The sequence below is a fragment of the Spermophilus citellus genome (genome assembly GCF_964194105.1).
Source record: "Spermophilus citellus genome assembly, chromosome: 1".
Classification (NCBI taxonomy): Eukaryota; Metazoa; Chordata; class Mammalia; order Rodentia; family Sciuridae; genus Spermophilus; species Spermophilus citellus.
The window spans coordinates 122407443-122433426 of record NC_138182.1 but is presented as its reverse complement, the minus strand read 5'-3'; the positions used below and the strand labels follow the sequence as shown (position 1 = coordinate 122433426).

The 25984-nt window shown below is 55.0% G+C and overlaps 1 protein-coding gene across 2 annotated transcripts; it reads right to left on the bottom strand.

The window, feature by feature from the left end:
- Positions 1-4386: 4386 nt before the first annotated feature.
- Positions 4387-14570, bottom strand: LOC308636892 (uncharacterized protein). 2 transcript variants are annotated; one of them, XR_014019518.1, is made up of 4 exons: positions 14122-14570; positions 6703-6868; positions 5273-5572; positions 4387-5159 (listed from the first exon to the last, which is right to left on the bottom strand). XR_014019518.1 is itself a non-coding variant. In XM_081272749.1 (3 exons), exons 2-3 carry the CDS (start codon positions 6722-6724, stop codon positions 4614-4616), a joined length of 981 nt encoding a protein of 326 aa, XP_081128875.1. In that variant the 5' UTR covers positions 6725-6868; positions 14122-14570; the 3' UTR covers positions 4387-4613. The 2 variants fall into 2 exon arrangements, 1 of the variants encoding a protein (XP_081128875.1); XM_081272749.1 differs by having other exon boundaries at positions 4387-5572.
- Positions 14571-25984: the final 11414 nt, after the last annotated feature.

The following is a 25984-nucleotide window of genomic DNA, read 5'->3' as shown; positions in this document are numbered from 1 at the left end:
TGTGTCGCCCAGGTGGCTCCCGGCCACTGGCACATATAGGCCTCCTTCAGCTCCTTCCCCCTGTGTCTGGCTTCCAGCTGCAGGACGTGCCTCCTGTCTGGGCACTTGGTGGCCACATCAGGTGCTGGGTTCCCAGGGGTGCCTCCAAAGGGGGACCCATGGGTGTTGCCAGGGGCATGGCCCCTCGAAGCCACCTGGGGGAGAGGGGACATCCCAGGAGACACCAGCCAATCCGTACTTTTCGCTCCCCTCCTGTCTCCCTGTTGGCCCCTTCCAAGGAAGACAACTTTGCAGTGCCCAGTCCACTCTGTTCTGTGCCTGCCCCCCTCAGCCTTTCCTGTGGGTAGAACCGGCCTCCTCTGCGCCGCCCGAGGGGACACTCGACCTGCCTCATGGAATAACCCAGGCCCAGGCCACAGTGAAAACCAAAGCCAAGGAGGGTCCTTAAAGGTCACTGTGATCTGCTTTCCTCTGGTGGGTGGGGCTCACGATCAGATGGACCTGGGCTTGGCCTCTGTGGCTATTCTCCTGCTGTCTTCCTTGAGGGTGCTGCGCGGGGTCCCTGGCACGTGGGGGTGCTCTCCAGCCCCTGGCCTCCGGCACCATCTCTGCCGCCCGTGGGGGGGGGGGCTACGCTCTAAGCTAGGTGACACCACTCCTTGGTCCCCTGCTGTGTTGCTGTGTGCCGGGCTCTGTCGGGAATTCCTTGTTGCAAGTAGCAACGGAAAAGCTCCCACCGCTCCGCAGAGCTCGGGGGCTGCCTGGACTCTGGTCCCCTCCATGCTCCCTGTGAGTTGGCTTCTCCAATAACGAGGCCACCCGCTACAACGCCTGTTATTGGACGGCCGCTCCCTCGGTGGCCCCGGCAGCCTCTGGCAGCGCCCAGGTAGCGGTCTCTTCATTCCCACGGGACGCAGGGAGCCCACACCTACCTCTGGCCTCGCCAGCAAGGCTTCCGGCTCCATGCGGACCCCTCGTCTTGGGCCACAGCCCTCCCTGGATGGATCAGGGCAGGTCAGCAGGGCCACAGGCACCTTCAGCGGCCAGGCGGGTCCCAGGTCAGCCCCAGAGTGGGGTCAGCCAACTATCGACTCTGCACGGACTGAGGCTGGGGAGGGTGGGAGGCAGGGGGGCCTCGGGGCAAGAGGAAGCAAGTCCCCGGGGAATAGGAACGGGGCAGGGCAGAGACCCCACCCAGCCACCTGTCCTGAAGAACGTGTGTCCCCCAGGGTTGCAGCCTCTGGGCCCTGGTCCCCAAGGGAGACCTGACCCCTCAGGTCTGGACGAGGGCCGGGTCCCTGAGTCCCAGAGGAGGCTCGGCGTGAGGAAGGAGGGTCCCGGTGAGACCCAGGGCCGTGGAGGCCACAGCTGCAGGGGTGGCCTGTTGATGCTGGGAGGCCAGCAGAGTGCGGGCCCTGGTGTTCCCCCTGAAATGATCCTTCTGTCCTGGGGCTGGGGAAGGTGCTGGGGAGGGACGGGCCCTCTAGCTGGAGGTGGCCCCAGGCCTCAGCCGACGTCGGGCGGGACATCCTAGAATTCTCCCTGCTTTCTTGGGGTTGCCTCTGTTGCCACAGAAGGAAGGTGGACGCAGAGCTAGACAGGTGTCACTGGCTAGCTGTGTGGCCTCGGAAGACACTCACCAGTCCTGGAATGACTTGCCCACTGCCTCCGAGGGGCTGGGAGGCAGCAGAGGGGATGTGGAAGTGTCCCGCGGGGAGCCTGTTCCTGGTCAGTGCAGAACAAGTGTGCCTGGCTCCCAGCAGGACAGACGGTCTGTCCCTGGGCAGGGGCTCGACCTGGGGTGGCCCCAGCCGGCAGGGCTGGGCCTGAGGAGTGGGGCTGCCTGGCCTCTGCAGGTGAGCTGACCCGCCGCTGCAGGGCCAGGCCTGCCCACTGGCACCCACGCACTTCTCTGGGGCTCTGAGGGGCTCGCTGAGCTCAGCAGCAGGGTAAAGCTGTGGTGACGGGTGAGTCACCCAGAGAGGGGGACCACATCAGGGAGGGCAAGACAGAGAGCCTTTGTTTCCCTGGCGACTGTGATGCTCTGGAAGGGACCCCGCATCATCAGCTACTCAGGGCCTGAAGGGATCCCAGCAGGGACCCAGCGGGGGCAAGCAGTGGAGATGCCATCCCAGTGGCAGCCCTGGGCACTATTGCGTTGTCCCCGAGCCTGGGGAAAGCCGGGCCAGAGCACCCCTACGTGACACGTGTTCCCGGAGAGTCCACCCTGGGGTGGGGAAGGCAGCACACTGCTGCTCTGCACCAGGCCACTCCACATTGGCTGTGTGGCAGGGTGGCACTGTGTGGGCACAAGGACAGCTTGAAGCAGAACTGCTTCCCTCCTGGAGAGTCGCTGCCTGCTGGCCGCCTGGTCCCTAGGGCTTGCTCTTTTCTCACAGTCCTGGGGATTGACCCCGGGGCCTCATGCCTGAGGGCAGGTCTGGGCTCCATCTTCAGATCTCTTAATGATTATTTTGAGACAGGGTCTCCCTGAGTTGCCCAGGCTGGCCTCGAACTTTCCATCCTCCTGCCTCGGCCTCCTGAGCGTCTGGGGTTGCAGGAGTGTCAGGCCTCTCCTCTCTCCAGCACTGTGTCCCAGGCCAAGCCCGGGAACCCTGCAGCTAATAGGTACGCAGGCAGATGACAGAGGGTGGACACACAGGTAGAGAGGCGATAGGTACAGGGATGATTGACAGATGACAGATCCCCAGATGACAGATGCCTTGACAGGTGATGGGTGGGTGGGCACATTCATGTTGATTCCCATCTTCCGACTCTCCCACCTGCTGCTCCACATCTCTGCTTTGTACTCAAGGACACTGAGATTCAGCAAGGACGGGCCTCCTCAGGTCACACAGCAGCCAGCGAAGCCCACTGATCCAGGCTTGGGGACCTCACTCGGCACCAGGGTGGGCCTTTGAGGACCGACAAGGCTGGTGCCAGGACCCCACGGCCCCTCCCTGCACAGGCGGAGGTGCTCCGATGCCCAGGAGGCTCACACCTCCCCGTCTGGCTCTTCCAGGGCCTCGGATCCGCCCCATCAGGACATAAGGACGTGAGCATTGTCAGGAACCAGGAGCTCCGGGGGAGCAGTTCCGTCCCCGGCCTTCCTGACCCGTGGCTACTGAGCAGCTGTGGGAAGAATTCTCCTTCCTGGGGTTTGTCCAGGGGAAGTCAGAAGATGGGTGCCAATACAAATGTGCCCACCCACCCACCACCTGTCAACGCATCTGTCATCTGGGAATCTGTCTTCACGGATCAATCACCCCTGTACCCTCTACCTATATATCCACCTGTCATCTGCCTGTGTACCTACTATCTATCATGGATCGAGCGGTCATCTGTATCTCTCATCTACTATCTGCCATCTATTGATCTGTGCATCTGCTTATCATCTGTGTATCTATCTTCTACCTTCTATCTATGTATCTCTCCTCTATCAATCATTTATTGATCTATCTATCATCTATGTATCAATCATCCACGCATCCATCATCTGTCTACCTGTCCTCTACTTATCATCTATCTGCGCCATCTGTCATCATCATCATCTACCTATCACCTGCCTATCATCGTGATCTGTTATCTGTCCTTGGTGGATCTATCTTCAATGATTCGTCTTCTACCTGTCTATCACCTGTCATGGTCATCTGTCTATCTTAGTCTTAGGCTTTTGTCACTGTGACAAGAGGAAGAAAAGTTGATTTGGCCTCTGGTTTCAGAGGCTCAGCCCACAGACAGCTGACCCTGTTGCTTTGGCCCCAGGTGAAGAAAGGGGGGCAGAGGACAGCAGCTGGAACATGGCCACCAGGAAGCAAAGAGAGCCCTGCTCACCAGGGACAAGACTTATATACCCCCAAGCCACACCCCCTGGTCCTGCCTCGGGCCACGCCTCCCTGTCTATGGTGGCCACCCAGTGAATTCATACCAGTGGGTCACGCCTCTCACGACCTCGTCATTTCATCCTGGAAAGTTCTTGCATTTTGTCACACACGAGCTTTTGGGGAACGTCTCATATCCGGATCATGGTAGCAGGTCCCTCATCTGTGCCTGTAAGTGTCCACTGGCCTCTCTTCTCTCTCTATCATCTCCTGCGTACCCATCTGTTACCTACCAGTCACCTGTCATCTGTCTGGGTTCAGAGAGAGACCACAGTAAGAAGAGCACTGCTTTTGTCCTTTAGAACAGCCAAGGTTGGATGCCAGTGCTCCATGTCCCAGGGCCATCTGTATTCTGGGTGGGGGGTGAGGGTTCTCCTTTCATTTGGGCCTCTCTGGGCAGTCAGCAGCCCAAGCAGGAGAAGCTCCTGTGAACTGCACTTCTCCAGAAAGTTGTGTTAATAAACAGAGACTTTGGGAACCAGTGGCCACTTCACGGTGCTTTTTGAGGACTCTAGTTTATTCAGGAAAAATAAAAATAAAAAATCAAGCAATCTGATTACTGTACAAAATGTGGACATGAACAAAAAACAAGGCCGGAAAGAGGGGTCGGCTGGGCTCTGCACCATCCAGAGACTGGAGTGGGCTCGGTTCAGACAGGCGGGTGGCTCCGCTGGGCCAGGCAGGAGAGTGTCCCGAGTGTGAGCCCAGGGCCGAGCCTGCAGGGTCTCACCCTCAGCGGGAGGCGCAGGGCGTGGGCCAGTGGGTTTGATAAACACTGCAACTGTTCACGCTGGGCACGGAGGAATGTTCTGGAAGACTCTGGAAGAGCACCAGATCCCAGGGAGAGGTCTCAGAAAAGCAGATCTGGACTCGCAGGCTGCAGGACCAGGAGGTGCGAACTGCCACCACCTCCCCGGAAACTGCGCCAGGGGACACAAGGCACTTTCGCGCATGCCCAGAGTGGCCACGGTGGCTCTGCGGTGGCTCCGGCTTGTGTGGTGATCTGAACCAGGCTTTGCCTGGCGGGAGCTGCGTGGCAGGTGCAGGGGTCCCAAGCCCTGGGGCTCCCGGGAAGAGCAAGCAGGTGGAAGAGGAGTCAGCGCTGACCTTCACCCAGGGGTCCGGGGACCACCTGCCTTGAGGCCCGGCTGCTTCTCGACTTCGGGAGCCAGGATCAGTCTGTCTGCAGAAAACGGGGTGGCATCGGCCCTGCCTGCCCCGCCGCGGCCGTGAGGACCCGGAGAGAACAAAAGCTGTGTGAGCCGACCGATGCGGGAACTGTGTTAGGAGAGAGGAAGGGACCAGGTGCGCCTCGCAGGAGCAAAGCGGCAGAGGGGGACATCCGGCCACCTCCCAGCGGAGGGTTACGACTGGGAAAGAGCAACACTCACTTCTTGAACTCCGATCCTGTGCCAGACTCTGTAGGAGGAGCTGTGCCCACAGGGCAGCAGAAGGACCACAGTGCCAGTGGCAGAGTGGGGTGGGGTAGGAGGGACTGGAGCTCAAATAACTGGACAGGGCTTTGAAGAAGGCACATGTCTCTGGAGCAGTAACTGGGATCTGAGCCAGTTGGCAATGGAGGAGGGTGCTTCCTGCAGGAGGTGGCTCTTGCTGGGAGCTGAGCATGAGAGTCCCTGGACCAGGAGTTGGAGGAAGAGCTCTCAGAGCAGCGGGACAGCAGTGCAAAGGCCCTGTGGCAAGAAGATGAGACTGGCACATTGGAGACACTGATTCAGGCTGGAAGAGCACACGCTGAGGTTGCCAGAGGGGGCACAACCTCACCAGGGTCTGCTGGCCCCGCAGCAGGGCCCAGGACCAGCCAATGGAATAAGGTTCTTGCCCTCCTGGGGCTCTGGGACTCAGAGGGGTAGCTGTCTTGCCTAAGAGCATTCAGCCTACAGGACAGGAGAATACATCCTGGGAATTCTAGCAGAATGTGGCTGCCGAGCTGGGGTGGAGGTGCCCGCTGGGCCGTCGGGAGCCACAGGGGTCCTAGAGCACTGGGTTCCTGGTACAGCAGTGGTTCATCCCCCGGGTCAGAGGCTCAGGACGGTGTCCAGGGACAATGTGCCTGGCCTGCCATGCCACATGCCACATTTAGTTATGGTCAGCCCCAAACCTCAGCCTCCTCCAGGGCAGGGCTGGTAGTGGGGCTGGCATCTGAGTTTAATTGGAGCATGCTGTGGGCACTGTGCCCTTTGGAGGAAGAAGTCCAGCTCCTGTCCTCGGGGAAATGGGGGGGTGGCATTTCCACGTCCCACATGACCAGGAGTGCAGAGGGGAAGGGCACTGAGGAAGTCCCCTGTACCCTAACCCTCCCTGACACCTGGGGAGCCTCACGTGGGATTGATTTTGTCCACCTTCACGGTCACCTTCAGCTATGGCAAAGCCGCCTGGTTTTCTTTTTGGGGTCATGAAATTCCTTCGGGTCAATTTTCAATATATATATTTGAATAATTAATCATGACCCATTGGAAGAAGGAAGATCCTTAGTCACTGAGGCAGGCTCCATATGGGGGTGCTACCCTGTGGCCTCACCAGAAGGCAGAGGCCAGCCAGGGCCATCTCCTGGGATCTTGAGGAGTCACCCCCATCTTACAGCCAGAAACGCTGAGTCCCTAAGGAATTAACTTGCCCTCTGTCCCAGGCCGGGCCTGGAACCCCATGTCCCCCCATGTCTCCCACCCCTTCCTGCCCCCAGTGCAACAGCATCTGGGCCCCCAGGGCCCTTGGCAGCCCAGCCCTCTGCAAGTCGGGGTTCCGGCCCAGGCCTGGGGCCACCCCTCCTGGATGGCTAGGTGGCCTTGGGCAAGGGCCTCACCTTTTCTGTGCTGCTCACTCATCTCGAAAAGGGAACCGGGCTTGAGATTGCTTGAGGCGGGGGCTGGGGATGTGGCTCAAGCGGTAGCGCGCTCGCCTGGTGTGCGTGGGGCCCGGGTTCGATCCTCAGCACCACATACCAACAAAGATGTTGTGTCCGCCGAGAACTAAGAAATAAATATTAAAAATTCTCTCTCTCTCTCTCTCTCTCTCTCTCTCTCTCTCTCTCTCTCTCGGGACTTAATGAGATGCTGTTACTGTTCCCAAGTTAAAGGTGAGACAGGAGGGTCGTGGCACCATGAAGCCACCACCCAAGGTCTCGTGGGAAGAAAGGAAGACCCTGGGCACAGAGGAGGGCGTGGGCCCCGCATGTTGGCTCCCGGAGCGGGGACAGGGAAGGTGCCGAGGGTGTGCCCGTGGGGAGAGCGTGGTTTTCTTGAGGCAGGAGCCTGTGGACGCTGCCAAGATCCCCCAGAAGTGCAGGGTTGGCTGGGAGGGCACTTTCCTGTGGGAAAGTGTGGGGCGTTTCCACTTATAGCCTGATAATTGGGCCCGAGAGGTCCAGGGCCGGTGACGCCATCCAAGTCTGGGGCCTGTGGGGCTCCGGGAGCCTCTGGGGGAACGAGGGTTGGGGGGAAGGGCTAGAGGACAGGGAATCCAAAAGAATGACAGATCCAAACAGGAGTCAGGGTTTGGGTGGGTGTGGCCGCGGCCAGCTGCCAAAGAAGGACAGCACAGCAGGAAACACTCCTCCAGGCCAAGACAGGAGGGCTGGGCAGTGCTGGGGAGCTCCAGGGCATGAACCATCGAATGGACAAGGGAATGGAAGGGTCACCACAGTGCGGCTGGGGGAGGGGTGCACAAACAAATGTTGTCATTTGTCAGCTGTGCTACTTTGGGCTAATATCTTGACCTCTCTGAGTCTCCATACAGCAGAGGTGATCAACTTCCACTTGATAGTCATTTCCTGAGTCATCCTGGCTAACCGAACCTTGAATTTCTCAGGGTGACAGTACATCAAGCCTGGGGCCTCTGCGTTCCCAGGCTCCTTTACAGCTGGGGTGTGGCCTCATGGACAGCCTCAGTCTCCTCATTTTCTTGAAATGAAAATGACAGCAGGCCACGCAGGGACCAAGGGAGGGTCAAGCTCGGCTCCTGCTCCTCAGGTGTCACTGGAACGTGACGGCTTCTGCCCTTGCTCTCGGGTCTGAGCTTCTGTCTCTGGCATTCCCACCTCCAGTGACTCCTGACCCACCCTGTGCCACCACCCAGCTCCCCTGGGGTCACTCAGGGCCCCCTCGCCTCCCTCGCAGGCCCTGGCGCCAGCTGTTAGGATTCAGGCCTCGGCCCCCACTTCCAGCTCCATGTGATTGCAATTGCAGTAGCCCCGAGGTGTGCACAGAGACTGCTCCTGGGATCCAGGGACCCTGAAGTGCCCTGTGCCCGTGCTTCCTGGGTAGGAGGCAGGCTGCGCATCTCGGGCTCCTGGAGAGCGGCTGCGGTGTCTCACAGCACCAAGGTGGTGTGGGTGCCCAGGGGAGCCGGCCTGCTGGGCTGCTCAGGGAGACGACCCTGGCTAAGAGTCTGTGCTCAGCTCAGAGCAAAATGGAAAGAAGAAAATATTTTCTGGGTGCAGCTGGTAGAACCTGCAGGTGAGGAGTCTGCAGGCGCCCAGGCCCCACGGCCCCTGACCAGGCTGCCCACAGAGCCACCTCCCACGGCGGCACAGGCCCAACTCCAGCAAGTCCACCACGGCCCCGGGATCTAGTGGTATCACGGCGCTGTCACTCTGCAGAGAGGACGGCCAGCTCCTTGGTGGCCTCTATGCTGTGGCCAGTCTCGCCTCCCTTTCCGGCCACTCTTGGTGGCCCCGCCAGTTCCCTGCCCCTCTCACACCTCTGGGGCTCATGTTGCTGGGCCTCTGCCTGGAAAGTTCTGCCCTGAAGCCTTCTCTTCATCTGATCTCGCTTTAACCTTGAAAAGATTCATCTCTGTCACCTCCTCCAAGAAGCCACCCCAACAGCCTTCTCTGCCCGGTTCTGGCAAGTGCGTTACTGCAGCATAGTGTCCTCTGTGTCTGGGTCCTGCAGCCCCTGGTCTCACTCCTCAGGGCTCCTCCCTCTCTTCTTCTTCTTCCTCCATCTCTTCCTCTTTCCTCTCCTCCTCCTCCCTCTCCTCCCTCTCCCCCTCCTCCTACTCTCTCTCCTCCTTTTCCTCCCTCTCCCCCTCCTCCTCCTCCCTCTCCTCCCTCTCCCCCTCCTCCTCCTCTCTCTCCTCCCTCTCCTCCCTCTGCCCCTCCTCTTCCTCCCTCCTCCTCCTCCCTCTCCTCCCTCTTCCCCTTCTCCTCCTCCCTCTCCTCCTCTCCTCCTCCTCCCTCTCCTCCTCCTCCCTCTCCTCCCTCTTCCCCTCCTCCTCCTCACTCTCTTCCTCCTCCCTCTCCTCTTCCCTCTCCTCCTCCTCCTCCCTCTCCTCCTCCTCCTCCCTCTCCTCCTCCTCCTCCCTCTCCTTCTCCTCCCCCTCCTCCTCTTCCTCTCCCTGCCTCTATCTCATCCCTCATTTCCCCACCTGGCCAGTCATTAACAGTTTAGAGGGAACTAGACCTTCCCAGCCTTAAGCTGGTAACACATTCAAATGGATGGGCCACAGGTCTACACCCAGGAGCTCACAGCCCAGCAAGGGAAGACCCACCAACAGGTACAGACGAGTGGACGCTGAGGATGGCCGTGGAGTAGTAGGAGCCCCGAGCCCAGAGGCAGTGACATGGGAGGGTCTTCAAACACGAATGGGAATTTTCCTTGTGTGGAGTGAGGCTCAAAGAGAAGGAGGCCCCATGGTCTGGAGAGGAGTCGAGAGCCCAGGTGTGTGGGGGGCCTGATGAGGCAGGAAGAGGAGGCGCTCAGAGAGACATCTGCAAGGTGTGACCAGGGCTGCATGCGGGCTCTGCAGGCCCCAGAGCTGAGCAGGAGGTGGGGCAACCAGGCTGCTCTGTGGGTCTTGAAGGTAGGGCAGAGACTGGAGCTGCAGGCCTTGGGTTCACACAGGGGCTTCCTCTAGGACCTGGGTCTGCCAGGTTCCCCCTCCCCCTCCCCCCTCCCCTCCCCCCTCCCCTCCCCCTCCCCCTCCCCCTCCTTCTCCTCATCCTTCTCCTTCTCCTTCTTCTCCCGGGATTGAACTCAGGGGCACTTGCCCACTGAGCCACATCCCAGCCCTATTTTGTATTTTATTTAGAGACAGGGTCTCATTGAGTTGCCTAATGCCTCTCTTTTGCTGAGGCTGGCTTTGGACTTTCGGTCCTCCTGCCTCAGCCTCCCAAGCCACTGGGATGACAGGCATGTGCCCCACTCCAGGCTACGTCTCTTCTTGACATGCCCTTTGTATTGAGATAATTCCCAATTCATACAGGACCATAGGAAACAATTCAGGAACACACATTGTGTCCACTTATCTCCTGGTAACATTTTCTAAAAAAATATTTTAGTGGTTGTAGACAGACAGCATGCCTTTGTTTTATTTGTTTATTTTTGTGCAGTGCTGAGGATTGGACCCAGTGCCTCTCGAGTGCTGGGCAGGTGCTCTGCCGCTGAGCCCAGCCCCAGCCCGCTCCTGCTGACAATCTGCGAAGTCACCCTTGCGCTTTTCCTGTGGATCTAGTGTGCTCAAGGGCAGCTGCCAGGGAGCTGCCTGGGCGCCTTCTCCCCCATCGTCCGCCCTCTCTCCAGGAGCCAGCTGTGTTTCACAGGCGCGTCCTGGACCAAGTCTGGAAGCTGTCCCAGCGACGCACGAATTCATCCTTGTCAACTCCTTTCCTATCTCGTCCCAGAGGACCGGCCAAGCCCTTGGGCATCTCCCTTGAGCTCATGCAACATGCAGGGTTACAGCCGAGATGGTCAGCGGACCAGCAAGGGCTCAAGCTCTCCTTCCTTTGCACAAAGGTGGCTGGGAAGGATCTCCCAGCATCCCCTGCAGGTCCTCACCAATGCACAAAGGGACCCTTGGCCCACGGTCAAGCTGACACATTAAGTAATGTGTGGGCCATCTTCCCTTCTCCTGCCAGTCTATTTGGTGGATACCACCATGACCCAGAGGTCACAAGATGGTGTAGGAGCCTCACAATAGAAAGGCTCCTGTCCCCAAGTCAGCACTGGAGGACAGCCACCCAGGGTAGCCACGGGCCAGAAACACGATCTTGGGCTAAATGGGGGTGAAATAAAGAAGTGTCCATGTCTCAGACATACAGAAAGCTCAGAGCAGGGCACAAGGGCCACCAGCCACCCAGCTCAGCTTCCAACACCATCCACATTGCCCCAGCTGCCCCTTGGCCACTCCCTGGCCACTTTTGGAACTGTTTACTGGAGTGTTTTAAAGCAGATCCTGGACATCACACAGCAAAAATAAGCAAACATCTAGACGCAACAGGAGGACGAGGGGCCGATTGTCAAAGCAGGTACGGCGCCTGGCTGATGCCGTGGGCACCCATGTCCAGCAGTGGGCTCCAGCACAGCTGGCCTGCTTTCCTGGGCTGACCAGCGTGCAGAGGGAGGTGTCCAAGCTCAAGGCAGTGAGCAGGCCAAGCCTTCCCGCCCCCAAGCTTCTCCCTTGTGCTTCTGGCCCAGCTGCCTGCAGCTGCCCCCGCACAAGCCCGTAGCCCCCAATTCTTCCTTTTTCCAGGCCCTGGGCTGCCCAGGGGAGAAGCCCAAGGTGGGATCAGGAACAGGGCGTTTTTCAGGCCATGTCCTTGGCCGGGCTGGGCTGGGCTGGGCTGGGTGTGGCAGGGTGAGGCTGTGCTGGACCGAGGGAGCAGACAGGGATGGACGCTGGACACCCAGAGCTGTGGGGGGAGCTGGAGCCTGCGGAACGCACCCTGTATGCCTCCCAGCCTGGCCGTGGTCACGATTCTGAAGCTCAGGGTTGGGATGAAGCTCTGGGGTTAGGACCTCCAGGGGGCTGAGTCTGCTAGGCCACTACCAGGGCTGTGCTGGGTCCTGGCTTAGCCATCGCATAGCTCTGGGCTCAGAAGACGGGGAAGGGGGAATCACCTTCGCTGGGCCCGGGAGTCGGGCTTGGTGTGGAGAACCCAGGCTCCCAGGAGGCTCTCCATGACACTGGGCCACTGCCAGGGACTCTGTCAACAGCCCAGCTGCCCAGGAGGGGAACCAAAAAGGCCCCGGATGCTGAGCCCCCTCCTGGGGCCTGATTCCAGAGCCTAGGAGGGGAGATCATAGGGTGACTCAGGGCTCTCTGTGGAAGCGCCAGGTCTCCTTTTGCAGTCGGAGCAGTGGGGTGGGTGGAATCCTGTAATTCAGGGCTCCTTCCTGGAAGGAACTGGGTTGGCAACAAAGTCCTCCTCCCTCTCCCTCCCTTGGAGAGTATTCTTGCAGCTGTCAGGAAAAGACAGCTGTGTGGCTTCCCTTCAAAGAGGTGAGCCCTCAGTCCTGTGGGAGGCAGAGGGGGACAACAGGACAGCAGCCCCTAGGCGGGCTCTCCAGCTGGGATGGGGTGGGTTCCAACCTGCTCTGCCACTGGCCGGCTGGCTGTGTGGCCTGGGGCAAGTCACTTCACCTCTCTGAGCCTTGGTTCCACTGTGCTTTAAAGTGGGATAAAGATGTGCATTTCACGGGCTGGAGCTGGGACTCAACGGTGGAATGATTGCCTGGCATGTGTGAGGCCCTGCGTTCCATCCTCAGCACCGTGTATAAGTAAAATATATTAAAAAATAAAAAAGATGCACATCTCATAGGCCGTGATGCCTGGTAGCCAGGAAGCCCAGTGGGTGGCCATTATGAAAGCTCTGTCCCTGCATGAAACTCCCTTTCTGCTCTCAGCAGCCTCTAAACACCGCATCTTCCCTTCTCCACGCAGCCCCATGCCCACCCCACCATGCCCACCTGACCATGCCCACCTGACCATGCCCACCCCACCATGCCCACCCGACCATGCCCACCTGACCATGCCCACCCCACCATGCCCACCCGACCATGCCCACCTGACCATGCCCACCCCACCATGCCCACCCGACCATGCCCACCTGACCATGCCCACTGACAGCCGACAGCATCAACTACACCTCTGCCAGGGGCTCTGTGGGTGGAGTTTGAGGCTGGGTCCTGTTGCTACTGCGGGCCACAGGTTCCGGCTGTCCCCTCTGAGCTGTTCTGACGCTTCCCGCAGCCTTTCCTGTGGACCATTTGTCCCCTGGCCAGGGCAGTGCCATAGGAGGGCCCCTCCACCGTCAGAATGCACAGTGCCCGTTGGTGTCCCAGGGGCCTGGTCCCAGGACCCCTCCCCTGTGGACATGGGACATCTGCACAGCCCCTGGAGCACCTTCCGCCGTCTCTAGATGGCTTGAAATGTCTAATATCATGTAGAATTCTTACACCACCTTGTTTTTCCTTGTTGGATGCTTTATTGTTGTTTTATTTTTTCATGTCTTGGATCTATAGTGGGTTGGGAGGGACACAGAGCCCGTGGGTGGAGGGTGCCCGGATGGCCAGTCCCCACATCTCTGATCGCCTCCGGGTTCCCACGGCCCTCCCTGTCCTGCTGTCCCCAGCCTCTCCCTGCGTGTCCCTCCCCTCCTGCCCTCCAGCTTTAGAGCCAGACCATCAGGACATGCAGCACAGCCAGCACTGTCCCTGGCCCTCCCCCGCCCCTCCCTCTTCTTCCCCGGACTCCCTCCACAGCCAGCCTCCCAGGCCACAGGGTCTACTCAGGGTTCCACCAGCTGCGGATCCCAAACACCCAGAACACAACCGCGTCTGTGCTGAACACACACAGAGTTTTTTCCTGGTCGTTTCCCCTGAACAACCCGTGGGACACCCCTGAGGCGGTTTGCAGTGTTACCAGCCTGCTGCCCCCTCTGTTTGGGCATCTGTCCTCCAGAACCGTGAGAACAGACTTTTGTTATTTTAAGACACGAGTCACTGGAGTTTGTCCAGCAGCCACAAGAAACTTGTGTGGGATGCACACTGTGGAAGGTCCTTGCCCACCTGGGACCCTTTCTGGATGACCCTTTCTGCAGGGTCTCAGTGCTGTCCACTGTGGGTGGGGAGAGAGGGCAGGCGCTGGTCTCCTGGTGGGCAGCAGGGCTGAGGACTAGGACCGGGAAATAGCTCAACCGGAAGCCTGGGGCCTTAAGGGGTCTCCCAAACCCCTGGGGGTTCCCCTTGCAGGGCGGCATGGGTGACGGTCCGGTCAGTGGAGGGTCATGGCACAGTGCCAGCTGCCAGTGTTCAGGGACCTTGGGGAGGGGGGGCGCTGCTACAGCTCCCCTGTGGAGGTGGGGGAGAGAAGGGGGCTGCCCACCGCTGATGTTCCGGACAGCACGGAGTAAGACCCCGGTCCCCCCTCGGACCGTGCTGCTCTCGCACCAGCTGCCTCGGCCACCGTCCCCGTCCCCACCGTACGTACCTCCCGTACATACCTCGTGCTTCCAAAAGCGGGTCCCATCCTGAAGGCGGTGCTGGGACAGTTCCCTGCTCGAAGTCATTTCCTTGGTTTGCCCCGGAGCTTCTCTCCCTGGGACAGCGCCTCCCGCTTGGTGCCTGCCGGCTGGGCTCCGGGCAGGTAGGGGATCCGCCAGCCGCAGCCCCTGCCTTCCACCCGAAGGAGGCCGAGGCCGGGGCTCCCCCGCCCTCCCCAGGCGCTCCCCGTGGGCAGGGACAGCTAGGGCCGCGTGGGAGGCCCCGGGGCGAGCTCCCAGCCTGTCACCACCGAGGCAGCAGTTTCCTTTTGGGGACTGAAAATGTGACCTACAGGGAAGCTGCTGCCGCACCTGGTGGAGGGCAGGTGAAGGACGCGCCCAGCAGAGGCCGGCGGAGCTGTGCCTGAGCCTGAGCCGCGCTCAGCCCGGGCGCATCCCCACCCTCCTCAGCCCCGCCGACGCCAGGCTCAGCTCCGGGCACCTGGACAGCCCCGCCCCCTCATTGGCGGAGGCCAGCTGGAGGGACTCCGCCCAGTGGCCTCGGGTGGCTCCTTGCTGTGCTGACCGAGCTGGGGGCACAGTCTGAGGGTTGGATACTGTGCTGTTGGCTCCAAGTGCGGCTGCAGCTTCAGCTCCTGGCAGGGTGATGGGCACCCAGTGGGGGCTCGGGAGTGTCCACTTTCCAGCCGCGGCCTGTGGGCAGGTGAGATCGGGGCTCACCTGAGTGTCTTCCTTTGACAAGGGGCTGGTGTACAGTACCAAGTCTCCCTGTACTTTTGAGGATCGAGTGTGTGTGTGTGTGTGTGTCTGTGTGTGTGTGTCTGTGTGTGGGTGTGGCTCTGTGTGTGTGTACACATGGATATCACCTCAGAGTATCAATCTCAGCTCCCAGAACCAAAGATGCGGCCCTCAGGGAATCTGCAAGCCACTGCTAAGAAAAGCCATTATTGCTGGTGAGGAACATGTCATCATTATCATTCCTGCAAGGCACAGAAGACCTCCCTCTTCGAGACCCTTGACACGGGGGATTCCAGATGTTCACCCAGGTGACTGGTGCAGAGGGTCCTCTACCTCCTTGGCAGACCTTCTTGGTCCCTGTTTTGTGCAGGAGGGCATACAAAGCGACTTTGGCTTCTCGATGCTCAAACCATGCTGCACCCCCCCAGCCTATGAGGTCTGGGCGAAGCCCTCTCCACTCTGAGTCTCAGTTTCTACATCAACAAAATGCAAATAGTCTTGTGAACCGCGAAGACCCACAGTGGCACTCGCAAGAGACACCATACAGCAGGAGGGGAAATTGGGACCCACCTGGACCATAACACTCACCTCAACACATTTAAAGGAATAGAAACCATAATGTCACGGCTATTCTCAGACCACAGTGGAATTAAACTAGAAATCTTAGCAGAAGGATAGCTAGACAACTCCCACCCGCCCCCCCCCCAAAAAAAAAAAAACAGGGACATTAAACAACACACTTCTAAATAATATGTGGGTCAAAGAAGAAGTCTCAAAACTATTTTTAATTAGGCCGGGTGCAGAGCACATGCCTATCATTCCAGTAGCAGGAGGATCCCAAGTTCACAAGTAACTCAGTGAGGTCCTGTGTCTAAATGGAATACAAGAGGGCTGGGATGTGGCTCCGTGGTTGAGTGAGGCCCTCTGCCTCAGCAAGTGTCTCTGGGTTCAAATCCTGGTACAAAAAAAGAAAAAAAGAAAAACTAAATCAAATGAATATACAACTATCAAACTATGTGGGATGCGGGGAAAACAGAGCTCGGAGACAAATGACACTGAATGCGTGTGCTAGGAGACAAGGGTCTAAGATCAACAAACTTCAACCCTGGAAAGCTTCAGGGGGAGAGAAAATTACATCCAAAGTAAGAAGAAGGTATAATAAAAATCAGAATAGGAATTTAAAAATTCAAAATAGAAAATCAACAGAAAAAAAATAAAACTCAAAGCTGTTCTTTGACAGATCAATACAATGGATAGGCCTCTAACCAGGAAGAGAGAGAGGCAGGGGGAGAGAATGAATCACTGATATCAGGAATGAAAGTGGGGACATCACTGGTCACTACCGACCCTGGGCACACTAGAGGATGCTAAGGATGTTGTGAAAAGCCATGCCCACACACTCTATAACCTGGGTTACAATTCCTTTAAAGACACAGCCTTCCAAACCCACCTGAGAAGAAGGTGTATAGGCCTATATCTGCTAAAGAAATTGAATCAATGATTAATAATCTTGCAAAAACAAAAAGCATCAGTTCCAGATGGGTTCACTGGTCAATTCTGCCAAACATTTAAGGGCAGGATTAAACTAATTCTCTATTAATCTCTTCCAGAAGAGAGAAATAAAGGGAAGCTTCCTAATTCCATAACTTACCCTACGAGGCCAGCATTACCTTAATACTAAAACCAGATCAGAACAGGGGAAGAAAAAAGGAAATTGCAGACCAAACCTCTCAGGAACACCAATGCAAAACTCCTCAACAAGATATTAGCAATTTAAATCCAATGAAGTATAAGAAGATTATCAACCTCAACCGAATAAAATTGTCCTAGATACACAAGGCAGGTTCTCATTTGCAAATCAATTAATATGATGCATTGCCTCAATTGATTAGAGAGAAAAAAATCACACGACCATAATACATGCAGGAAAAAAATCTGGAAAAAAACACAAACCATTTAAAAATGAGCAAAAGACCTGAACAAACACCTCATCAAAGAAGATATACAGCAAATGCAGAAAGACACAAATTAAAAGGTTATCGATGAGACACCAATCTACAACTGTCAGAATGGCCAAAATGCAAAATACCAACGATACAAGACGTTGACAAGATGTCGAGAACAGGAACTCCTGCTCATTGCTGGTTGTTACAGCCACACTTAGAAGACAGCGTCACAATTTCTTAGTATACTCATGTAATTCAACAATCCGTGCCTTTGGGATTTACCAAATGAATTTAAAACTTATGTCTGCCCCCAAACCTGCACACAAATATTTGGTGCAGTTTTATTTATAATTGCCAAGGCTAGGAAGCAACCAAGACATCCTTTGGTGGGGTGGGTGGATATTTAAACTGCTGTACATAAAGACAGTGGAATATTATTCAGCACTAAAAAATAGTTGAACTATCAAGCCATGAAAAGACGTGGAGGAAACACAAATGCATATTCCTAAGTGAGGGAGTCCTATCTAGGAAGGAAGCCCAACTACATGACATTATGGAAAAGGCACAGCTACAGGGAGAGCAAGATTAGTGACCGCCAGGGCTGTCAGATAACTATAGAGTGGTTGTATCACTAGAACACAGAGGAGATTTTAGGTTGGTTGAAATAAAATGTAAAATTATACCACATTGGCGGACATGGGCAAGTTTTGCACCTGGGGGACCAGAGAATAGGAAGCTGTACACTTCCTGTTTCACTTTGGTATGAACCCAACACTTCTCTAAAAAATTAAGTCTGTTTTTTTTTTTAAGGAAAAAAAATTGGGACAAGTACTACAACAGGGATAAAGTTTGAAGTCGTTACACCATGCGGATTCCACTCACGGGCTGGTGCAGAGAGGGAGTGCCTACAGGAGCCTGCAGGAAGTGTACTTGGCTTGTTTAAGGGTAGTAGTGGGGGTGGGGACTATAAGGCTAATGGCTATGGGTTTCTTTCCAGCATCAGAAAAATGAGAATTGGCTGGAGTGATGTTTGCACACTTAAAATCCATCGAATTGTGTACTGCAAGTTGATGAATTGTGTGATAGGTAAATTACAACTCCATCAAGCTAGTTAAACGACATAATCTCAGCACTAGCAAAATAAAAGACAAAGTCAGAATGAAGAGCAAAGAGAGGGGCAATTCTAAATGGACACCAACCCTATAAAACAGTGCAAAGAGTGTACTACAAAACCTTAAACATAGGTAGAACTAAATACACAGCAACTGTGATATTAAAGTCCAAAGTTAATACACATTGTATTAACACGTCCTGAAGCCTTTCTACTAGTGGTGAGAAAGAGAAAGACACTAATCAATTAGACTTTAACAAGTCAGGTGTATGGGTCAGCACTGAGAGGTACATGACAGCCGGGGTGCAGTGATCCATGCCTGGAGTCCTCGCTACCGGGGAGGCAGGGGCAGTGGTTGAGGTCAGCCTGGGCAACAGTAAGACCCCATCTAAAAAAAAATGCACACATACAGGGAGGCAGCCAGCGCCTCACTAGGGAGTCCTTCTTCCTGCCCGGGAGGGTGTAAGCCACCAGAGAAAATAAATCAGAAATATATTAGTGAAAAACAAAAGAAAAAGAATCAGAATTATAGTTTTAAAGTAGGGTGCTTGATAGGTCCAGTCCACATAGGACCTGGAGCTGGACAATTAGAAAATGGCTCCCGTGGTTTATTTAAGGGGGTACATCAAAGGCAGGGATAAGGTTTCCGGGGTGGGATCTTGCTTCATGTGTCTTGCAGTCAGCAGGTGGATTGGCATCTGGGAAGGTCACACTCGTCTCTAAGAGGCTGTGTGGCTGCAGCAGCTCACCCCATCTCTGGTGCTGTGTGGGACCAGGCAGAGCTTGAAGAAAGCTCACAAGGTGTCTGGGTGGTCTTGGCCAGAGGAAATTTCCCCTGGAAGTTCCAAGACACTCCTGTAAACAAGGCTGCCATGCCGATATAGTCCACACACAGCCCACAGATGGCTCTACACACACACACACACACACACACACACACACACACACGACTTCCAATTTGAAAAGAAAAAAGTAATTCTAGAAAGTCAATACATGGGCTAGGGCTATAGCTCAGTGGAAGAGCACTTGCCTTGCCTATGTGAGGCACTGGGTTTCATACTCAGCACCACATAAAAATAAATAAAATAAAGATACTGTGTCCATCTACAACTAAAAAATCTTTAAAAAATAAATAAAAATTTAAAAAGTCAATACATAAAAGAAAAACAGTTTAATCAGAGACAAAATTTTAAAAATCATCAATGATTACATTAAACATAAATGGATTAAATAATTCTCTCAAAAGGCTATTAAAGTGTCAGACTAGGGTAAAAATACAAATCCAAACCATGTGCTACATGCAAGGGTCACATCTCAAACAAGAATACAGGATGGTTGAAAAGAAAAAAATGGTAAAAAGAAATGCTGACCAAGAGAAAACTGGTATTGCCCCATTAAATTCCCACAAAATAGACTTGAAGAACCATAGGTGTTGGTAGCACCGTCATCTCGAACGTTGCAATCTGAAATCACCCACCCACCCATCGAGAGTCGTTGGATAGACCGCGGTGTACTCACCCAATGGGAGTGAATGAACTACAGCTGCCCACACCCGGGCAAATAGCCTAGACCACTGGCTGCAAGCTGAGGCCTCCTTGCCTCTCCCTGCCCAGGGCAGGGGAGGTCTCAGAGGAGGAGTGATGGGTGGACCCAGGGAGAGAGAAGTAGGTCCTCCTCACCTCCCTGATCTGGACCATCTGGCCCCACTGTGCCAGTCCTGGAGACCTTCTGGGGCCATTTGGGCTGGGGTGACCGTATTTCATATCACATGACCCTTATTCCCAGTCTGGGATCATGGAATTGAGGTGTTTAGTCCAACTCCCCCTCGAGTGCCTGCCAAGGAGCCCCACTCACATTGGAGATGCAGGAGCAGTGGGATGGGGAGCTGAGGCTATTTCTGTACTTTGATCGGATCAGAGCAGGATCTCAGCAGAAATAGGACTTCCCAAAAACAGCTTCAGGCCAGTGCCCCAAGACTTCTCTCTGGTGTGTGATTTGGCCACAGCAGGTAGGGGAGTTTGCCCAAGTGAGCACTTCTACTTAGACCATCTGCAGACGGCTTCCTGATGCTCCCTGTGGCAAGAGTGGAAGTCGCTGGAAGCATCTTACTGGCCGGGGATCCTTGCTGGTGAAGGTGATGAGTGGCTACCTTCTCCCGCCCGCCTTCCTTCCCTCCTTTGCTCTCTCCGGTGTTGTGCAATCATAATCCTAGGAAATGTCAGTAGTTTTTATTTTTCAGAGGCCAATTGTGGGCACAAGGCCCTGACAAACTCCAGACTGCCCTATTCTGGATGGAGACCGGCCACGGTGATAACTGTGGGCAGTGCGACTGAGAGCTGGTCAGGCTCTGTGTAGGCAGAACCAACTTGGCAGGATGAAAACCTCAAGCTTGCAGGCTGGGTGAATCCAGGGCCTCCTGTTGTTGCCAGCTCCTCCCACCACCCTGAGTTTCTGCTGACCCTTCCAGTGCCTGGTGCTCACCCACGCCCGCCATCTTGGTTTGGCCTCACCACGCTTTCCCACAGTACATCCAGTCTGGCTCAGGATAAGAGAAGTCTGGAGGGATAATAGACTAGAGTCTCTTCTTGCCCTCCAGCAGCTGTCCTTCCCTTGAAACCCTTGGGTTGTTCCCGTCACCACCTGCAGTGCCACCTGAGCTTACTGGCCAGCTCTTCTCCTGGGAGTAGCCTGGCTGTCTAGCTCGTTCTGCCCTCTGTCATTGGTCCTCAACCAGGAGTGGTCATGACCCCGGGCCCCGCCTTGGCAAGATCTGGAGACATTTTTGATGTACAGTGGGGGTAAGGGAGGGAAGGTGTGCTAATGACATTTGGGGGTCCAATAGGGAAGTAGCTAAATTTCCCACTGTGCACAGGCCTGTCCCTCACAATAAAGAGTCTTCAAGCTCAATGAAAAGTTTTCCAGGGCCAAGTCAGAGAAATGCTGCTATAAGATTTCCACTGGATAAAATGGTCTACATCTTGTTTCAGTACATCAAGAGTATAAACAAAGCAAACTCCCCAAATCCCAGTTCCAGAGACAACCATGGTCTACATTTTGGTGCCATCCCTCCATCTCCTCTCTGCATACTTACCCATGGGCTTAGAGATGTGTGTGACCAACAGACACACGTTTCTGCTGCATGTACTGCTTTGTATCCCGTTGCTTTTCTTCCACTTGACAACACACCACGGGCATCTTTCCACTGTCAACAAATGTAGATTTGTGACATCCTTTCTAGAAGCCTGCACGCATTCCATAGTAGGGACGTAACACTTTATTTAGACAACCCTTAATGATGGATATTTGGATCACTTGCAGTATTTTGCTGTTATAAACAATACTGTGATAAATACCCTTGTATATACATCTTAGTGCACTTGTCTGAGTTAATCCTTAAGATAAATTCGGAGACTGGAACTATTGGCCTAAGAACAACACGTCCTTTTAGGACTCCGGACGCTCAGTGCCGGTTGCTGCTTGAACAGGCCTGTGGATTTGTAGACCCTCCACCAGGGCATGAGCTGCTATCTCCACCCCTCCCCACAGTGGACGTTTCCGGGGGCTTTAACCTGCAAAAGCAGCTTTTCCAGCCCCAGTGGAGATTCCCAGCAGAGCTCAGGGCTCAGTGTCCGAGTTTCTCTTTGGTGGTTGACTCCTGGGGCTTGATTGGAACTTCTGGAGCCTGGATTTCCACCTTTCTGCCCTTGAGCTCTTCTTTCTTTGTGTACATCTCCGCCAGGCCAGGGCAGACCAGGGGGACTTGGGCAACCCTGGGGTCCCCGCTTTGGGGCTGCTGCCTGCACATCCAGTGGTTCTTCCTATCCAGCTGGCTGTGCACCTTGGTGTCCCTTTCTCTAGGGCTGCTCTGCTCCCTGGCTTTTAAGAGACCAGAGTGTGTTCCGACTGGGGCAATCTCTACCCATGGCCTTGGCCCGAAGTCACCTGTGGCTCTTTATGCTCTAGTTGGTCAACTGTGTGTTCCCAGTGAAGCCCCACGAAACAGCCGTCCCATCACCCACAAAGCACCTGTTCCAGGACCTGGGTGGGTGTTGGAGCGGAGCACCGAGCCCTGGGCGGAGTATACTTGTGTATAAATTAGGCACAGTGAGAGTAACACTAGTGACTGATAATAAAACAGGATGATTATGATAATGCACACAGCCAGAACCCGTGGGTGCACTGTTTGCCTCTCCCAAACCATCTCCTTTGGGTGCTCGCCCTTCCTACGGTGCTGTGGGATGACGGGTGCCTGTGTGGTGAGTTGAATGACATAGGTCACTACGTAAGTTAAACACATAACTTAAACACAGGCTGACACCAGGGCAGTGGCCCTGATGACCAAGATTGTCACTGGACCTGAGTTCCTCTGCTCACCACACGTCAGACCAACCAAGTCAGGAGACCAGGTGTTGAGGCAAGGAAGAGGATTTGATATGAAGAGCTATCGATCAAGGAGACAGAAGACGGTCATCCAAAGTCCGTCCCGCTCCTCGGGGCCAGGGAGGGTTTTCAAGAAGAGGCTTAAAAAAGTGGGAAAAGGGGTGTAAGTAAAAATCAAGGAGTTGTTGTGAATTGCAGTTCCCAGACACCATGAGAGCCGCTGTCTCTGGTGGGTGCACTCCAGCCCTCACAATTTTCTGTAACTCAGACACTTTCTTGTTAGTATAGATGGCCAGCTTAGGCTGTGTGTGACAGACTCCATGCTTCCTGTCACTGTGTGCAAGAGTGCAGGTTGCTTAGAGGCTGTGGTTGTGTCCACACTGTGTTCCATGACATTACGGTGAGAGTTAGCAAGCCTTATCTTCTAGGGCTAACGAGTTATCAAGTGACCAACAGGTGAGCAGCACAGACAGCTTGGATACACTGGACAGAGGAATGATTCCCCTCCCAGGTGAGATGACATGGGATGTTACCACACTACTCAGAATAGCTCACAATTTAAAACCTAAGAAGTTTATTTCTGGAATTTCCCGTTTAATAATAGTGTTAGTCAACTTCAAATCACAGTGACCCACATACATAACAAGAGCAGCCTAGGGGAGGAAAGATTCATTTGCGCTCACCATTTTAAAGGTTTCAGTCCATGGTCAGCTGGTTCTATTGGCCACCTGGGTCTGAGACGAGGCTGGAGGTCACGGCAGAAGGGTGTGGCAGAGGGAAGTTGCTCAGCTCATGACAGCCAGGAAAAGCAGAGAGAGAGAGAAAGGGACTGGGGACCTCCAGTGACCTACTTCCTCCAGCCATGCCCACCTGCCTAGTCTGTGTCACCTCTCCATAGTCCATTCACCTCTCAGAGCCCCTCTTCCCAAAAAGCCCCACCTCTGGACTCTGCACTGGGAACCAGGTCTTCAACACATGAGCTTTTGGGGTATATTCCAGATCTAAACTATAACACTAATTTTGGACCTTGAGTGTTAGACTGCTTTTTGTTGCTGTGACAAAATACTGAGAAATTATATACAGGAGGAAAGATTTATTTTGGTTCATAGTTTTAGAGGTTTCTCTCCATACTCAGCTGGTTCCATTATTTCTGAACCTCATGGCAGAGCGGAAGTCCTCACCTCATGGTTGCCAGGAAGTAGAGAGAAAGGAGGGGAGGGGCCCAGGTTAGACAGACCCCTCCAAGGTGTGCCCCTACAGCTCCATTTCCTCCAACCAGGACTCACCTCCTGCAGTTCCCACCACCTCCCAATGGTCCATTCAGTTATGACTGCTGGTCCGTGCACCAAGGGGTTAACCCACTGCGGAGGTCATGGTCAGATCACTTCCCAAAGCCCCATCTCTGAGCACGGCTGTACTGCGGACCAAGCCTTCAACACATGAGCCTTTGGGGGGCACTATGAATGCCAGCCATAACAGCATGGTTGGATGTGGGTAACTGTAACTGGGGGTAACTTTACAGCCATGGATCAGGAGTGACAGCTCACAGGGACAGAAGGGTTTAGGTCTGGAGTGTGAGGTGGCTTGGTTTGGAGTTCCCATGAGTCCTCCCAATAGCCACATGAAACGTTATAGCTACTCTCATGCTGATGACTATTTCCTTGATGTAGCAATGGGGGCTCCAGGGAGGAAATGGTGAACTGAGGTCCCACAGCAGGCCATCAGTAAGGCAGGCAGGATGTGAACCTGGGCCTTATGCTTTAAAACATGTGTGGGATTTGTTCTAACCAGGGCTGGGAAGACACACAGACACAGAGACAGACTTCACGAAGACAGTGGTTCTCCTCACGGACCCCAGAATAGGAAGCCCAACATGCCTTGCGGGGCCACGTGGGATGCATGGGACCAGGAAGGAAGCGGAAGGGGCGAGCAGAGGCCTGTGCTTGGGGCCTTGAGTGTGGTTCTGTGAAGGAGGTGGTGAGGCCGGTGAGCAGGTGCAGGGTTGGCCAGTGTGAGATTTCAGCGGGCTCCGTCGTGCACGAGGCTGATCCCTGGGTGGGGGCGATGCAGGCACCCCACCTGAGAGTTCCATACAGGAGATGTAGCCTGTGAGCGCTGGCTGGCTTGGTTTGCATGTGAGAGGCCAACTGCACCTTCTCTAAACTGACTAGCCTGGCAGGGGCAGTCTCTTCCCACTCAGTGAGGTCCCTGGTGCTCTGGAACCCAGAAAAACCAATAGCCTGATAGAGTGAAGGCGTCTTCTGACTCCACAGTGCAGGGCTCAGCCATCACAGCTCCACCCAGCTCTGCCTGTGCCTCTTGCTGCTCTTCTCCCCCAGTTCTGTGTATCTGGGACAGTGTTCCAGAGAAGCCCTTCTCTCCAAATAGCTACCACATACCAAGAGTCTACTGGGGTGTCCTGCACCCCATGTGCTATCTCATGTCATTCTAGAGATGAGTCCTGAGCAGGGCAAGAGGCAGGGTCCAGGCCATGCAGCTGAGCCAGAAGCAGGACCCAGGTGACTTGACTCCAGGGCATGTGCTCCAAGAGAAGGAGCCTGCAACCAATGCCTGTTTCACGTGCAAAAGGAAAGACAGGATGGCAGCGACTCGCCTGCTGGTACCGACCTGCTCTCGGCCAAGGGAGCCTCTTCTTGCTGTTTGGCTTCAAGACTTTCACAGACAAAAGCATGTGGGAGAGGTTGATCCTCTGTCCCTTATTGTCCCCTCCCCTCTCCTGTGGGTCACTGCTGTGTGACTCCCCAAAGTTCACGAGTTGGAAACTTAATTCCCAAGTTCAAATGGTGGTAGTACTTGCAGGTGGAGTCTGGGGGAGGTGAGAGGGTTGGCGGAGGGGTCTTGAGGTGTGGCCCCATGATGGCAGGACAGGAAGGGAGGATCCTGGGTTCACTGGGCCCTAGTCACATGATGCCCACTGCCACATCAGACACATCAAGAAGGCCCTCACTAGACACCAGCACCTTGATATTGGACTTCCCAGCCTCCCGAGCCCTGAGGAGTAAATTCCTTCTCTGTGTCTAGCACCCGGGCTGTGGTGTTCTGGAGGAGCAGGAAACAGGCCAAGATGGGCACCTCTGCCCGCTGCTCAAGCCTATGCCTGGCCTGCCCTCTCCTTCCACGTCCAAACCTATCTGTCTAGTGTCCTGTCACCTCAGGGGTCTGCTCCTTATCCATTAATGACCCTGCAATACGGGGCCCCCCTAAGACTATTTACAAGGGACAGAAAACAAACTCAAATGGGATGAATCCAAAGAGAGATTGTTCATTCCTCACAGCCAATCAGAGGAAAGTCCAAGGACGGTGCTGGCGGGGCCTCGGGTGCCACCCTCTGCTCATCTCTTTGCCCATCTCTCTAGCTCTGCCTTCTGCGGACCCACCACCTTGCAGCTCCAGGTCCCAGGGACCAAGGAGAGCTTCTTCAGGAAACCCTGCAAGAAAATCCCAGAGAAGAGCTCTGATTGGTGTGTCTGGGATCACGTGTCCTCCTGTGGCCCAATCAGTGGCCAGGGGGCTGAATGCGATGATTGGTCAAGATCAGGCCGCTTGCCCACCCTCTAGGGAGCAGGATCAGACCTGATACCAAGAGAAGCTCTCTCAGGGGATTTTTTTTTTTAACAAGCAAAAGCCAACATCCATTATACCTTTTATCAAGTGACGTGTCCTCCAG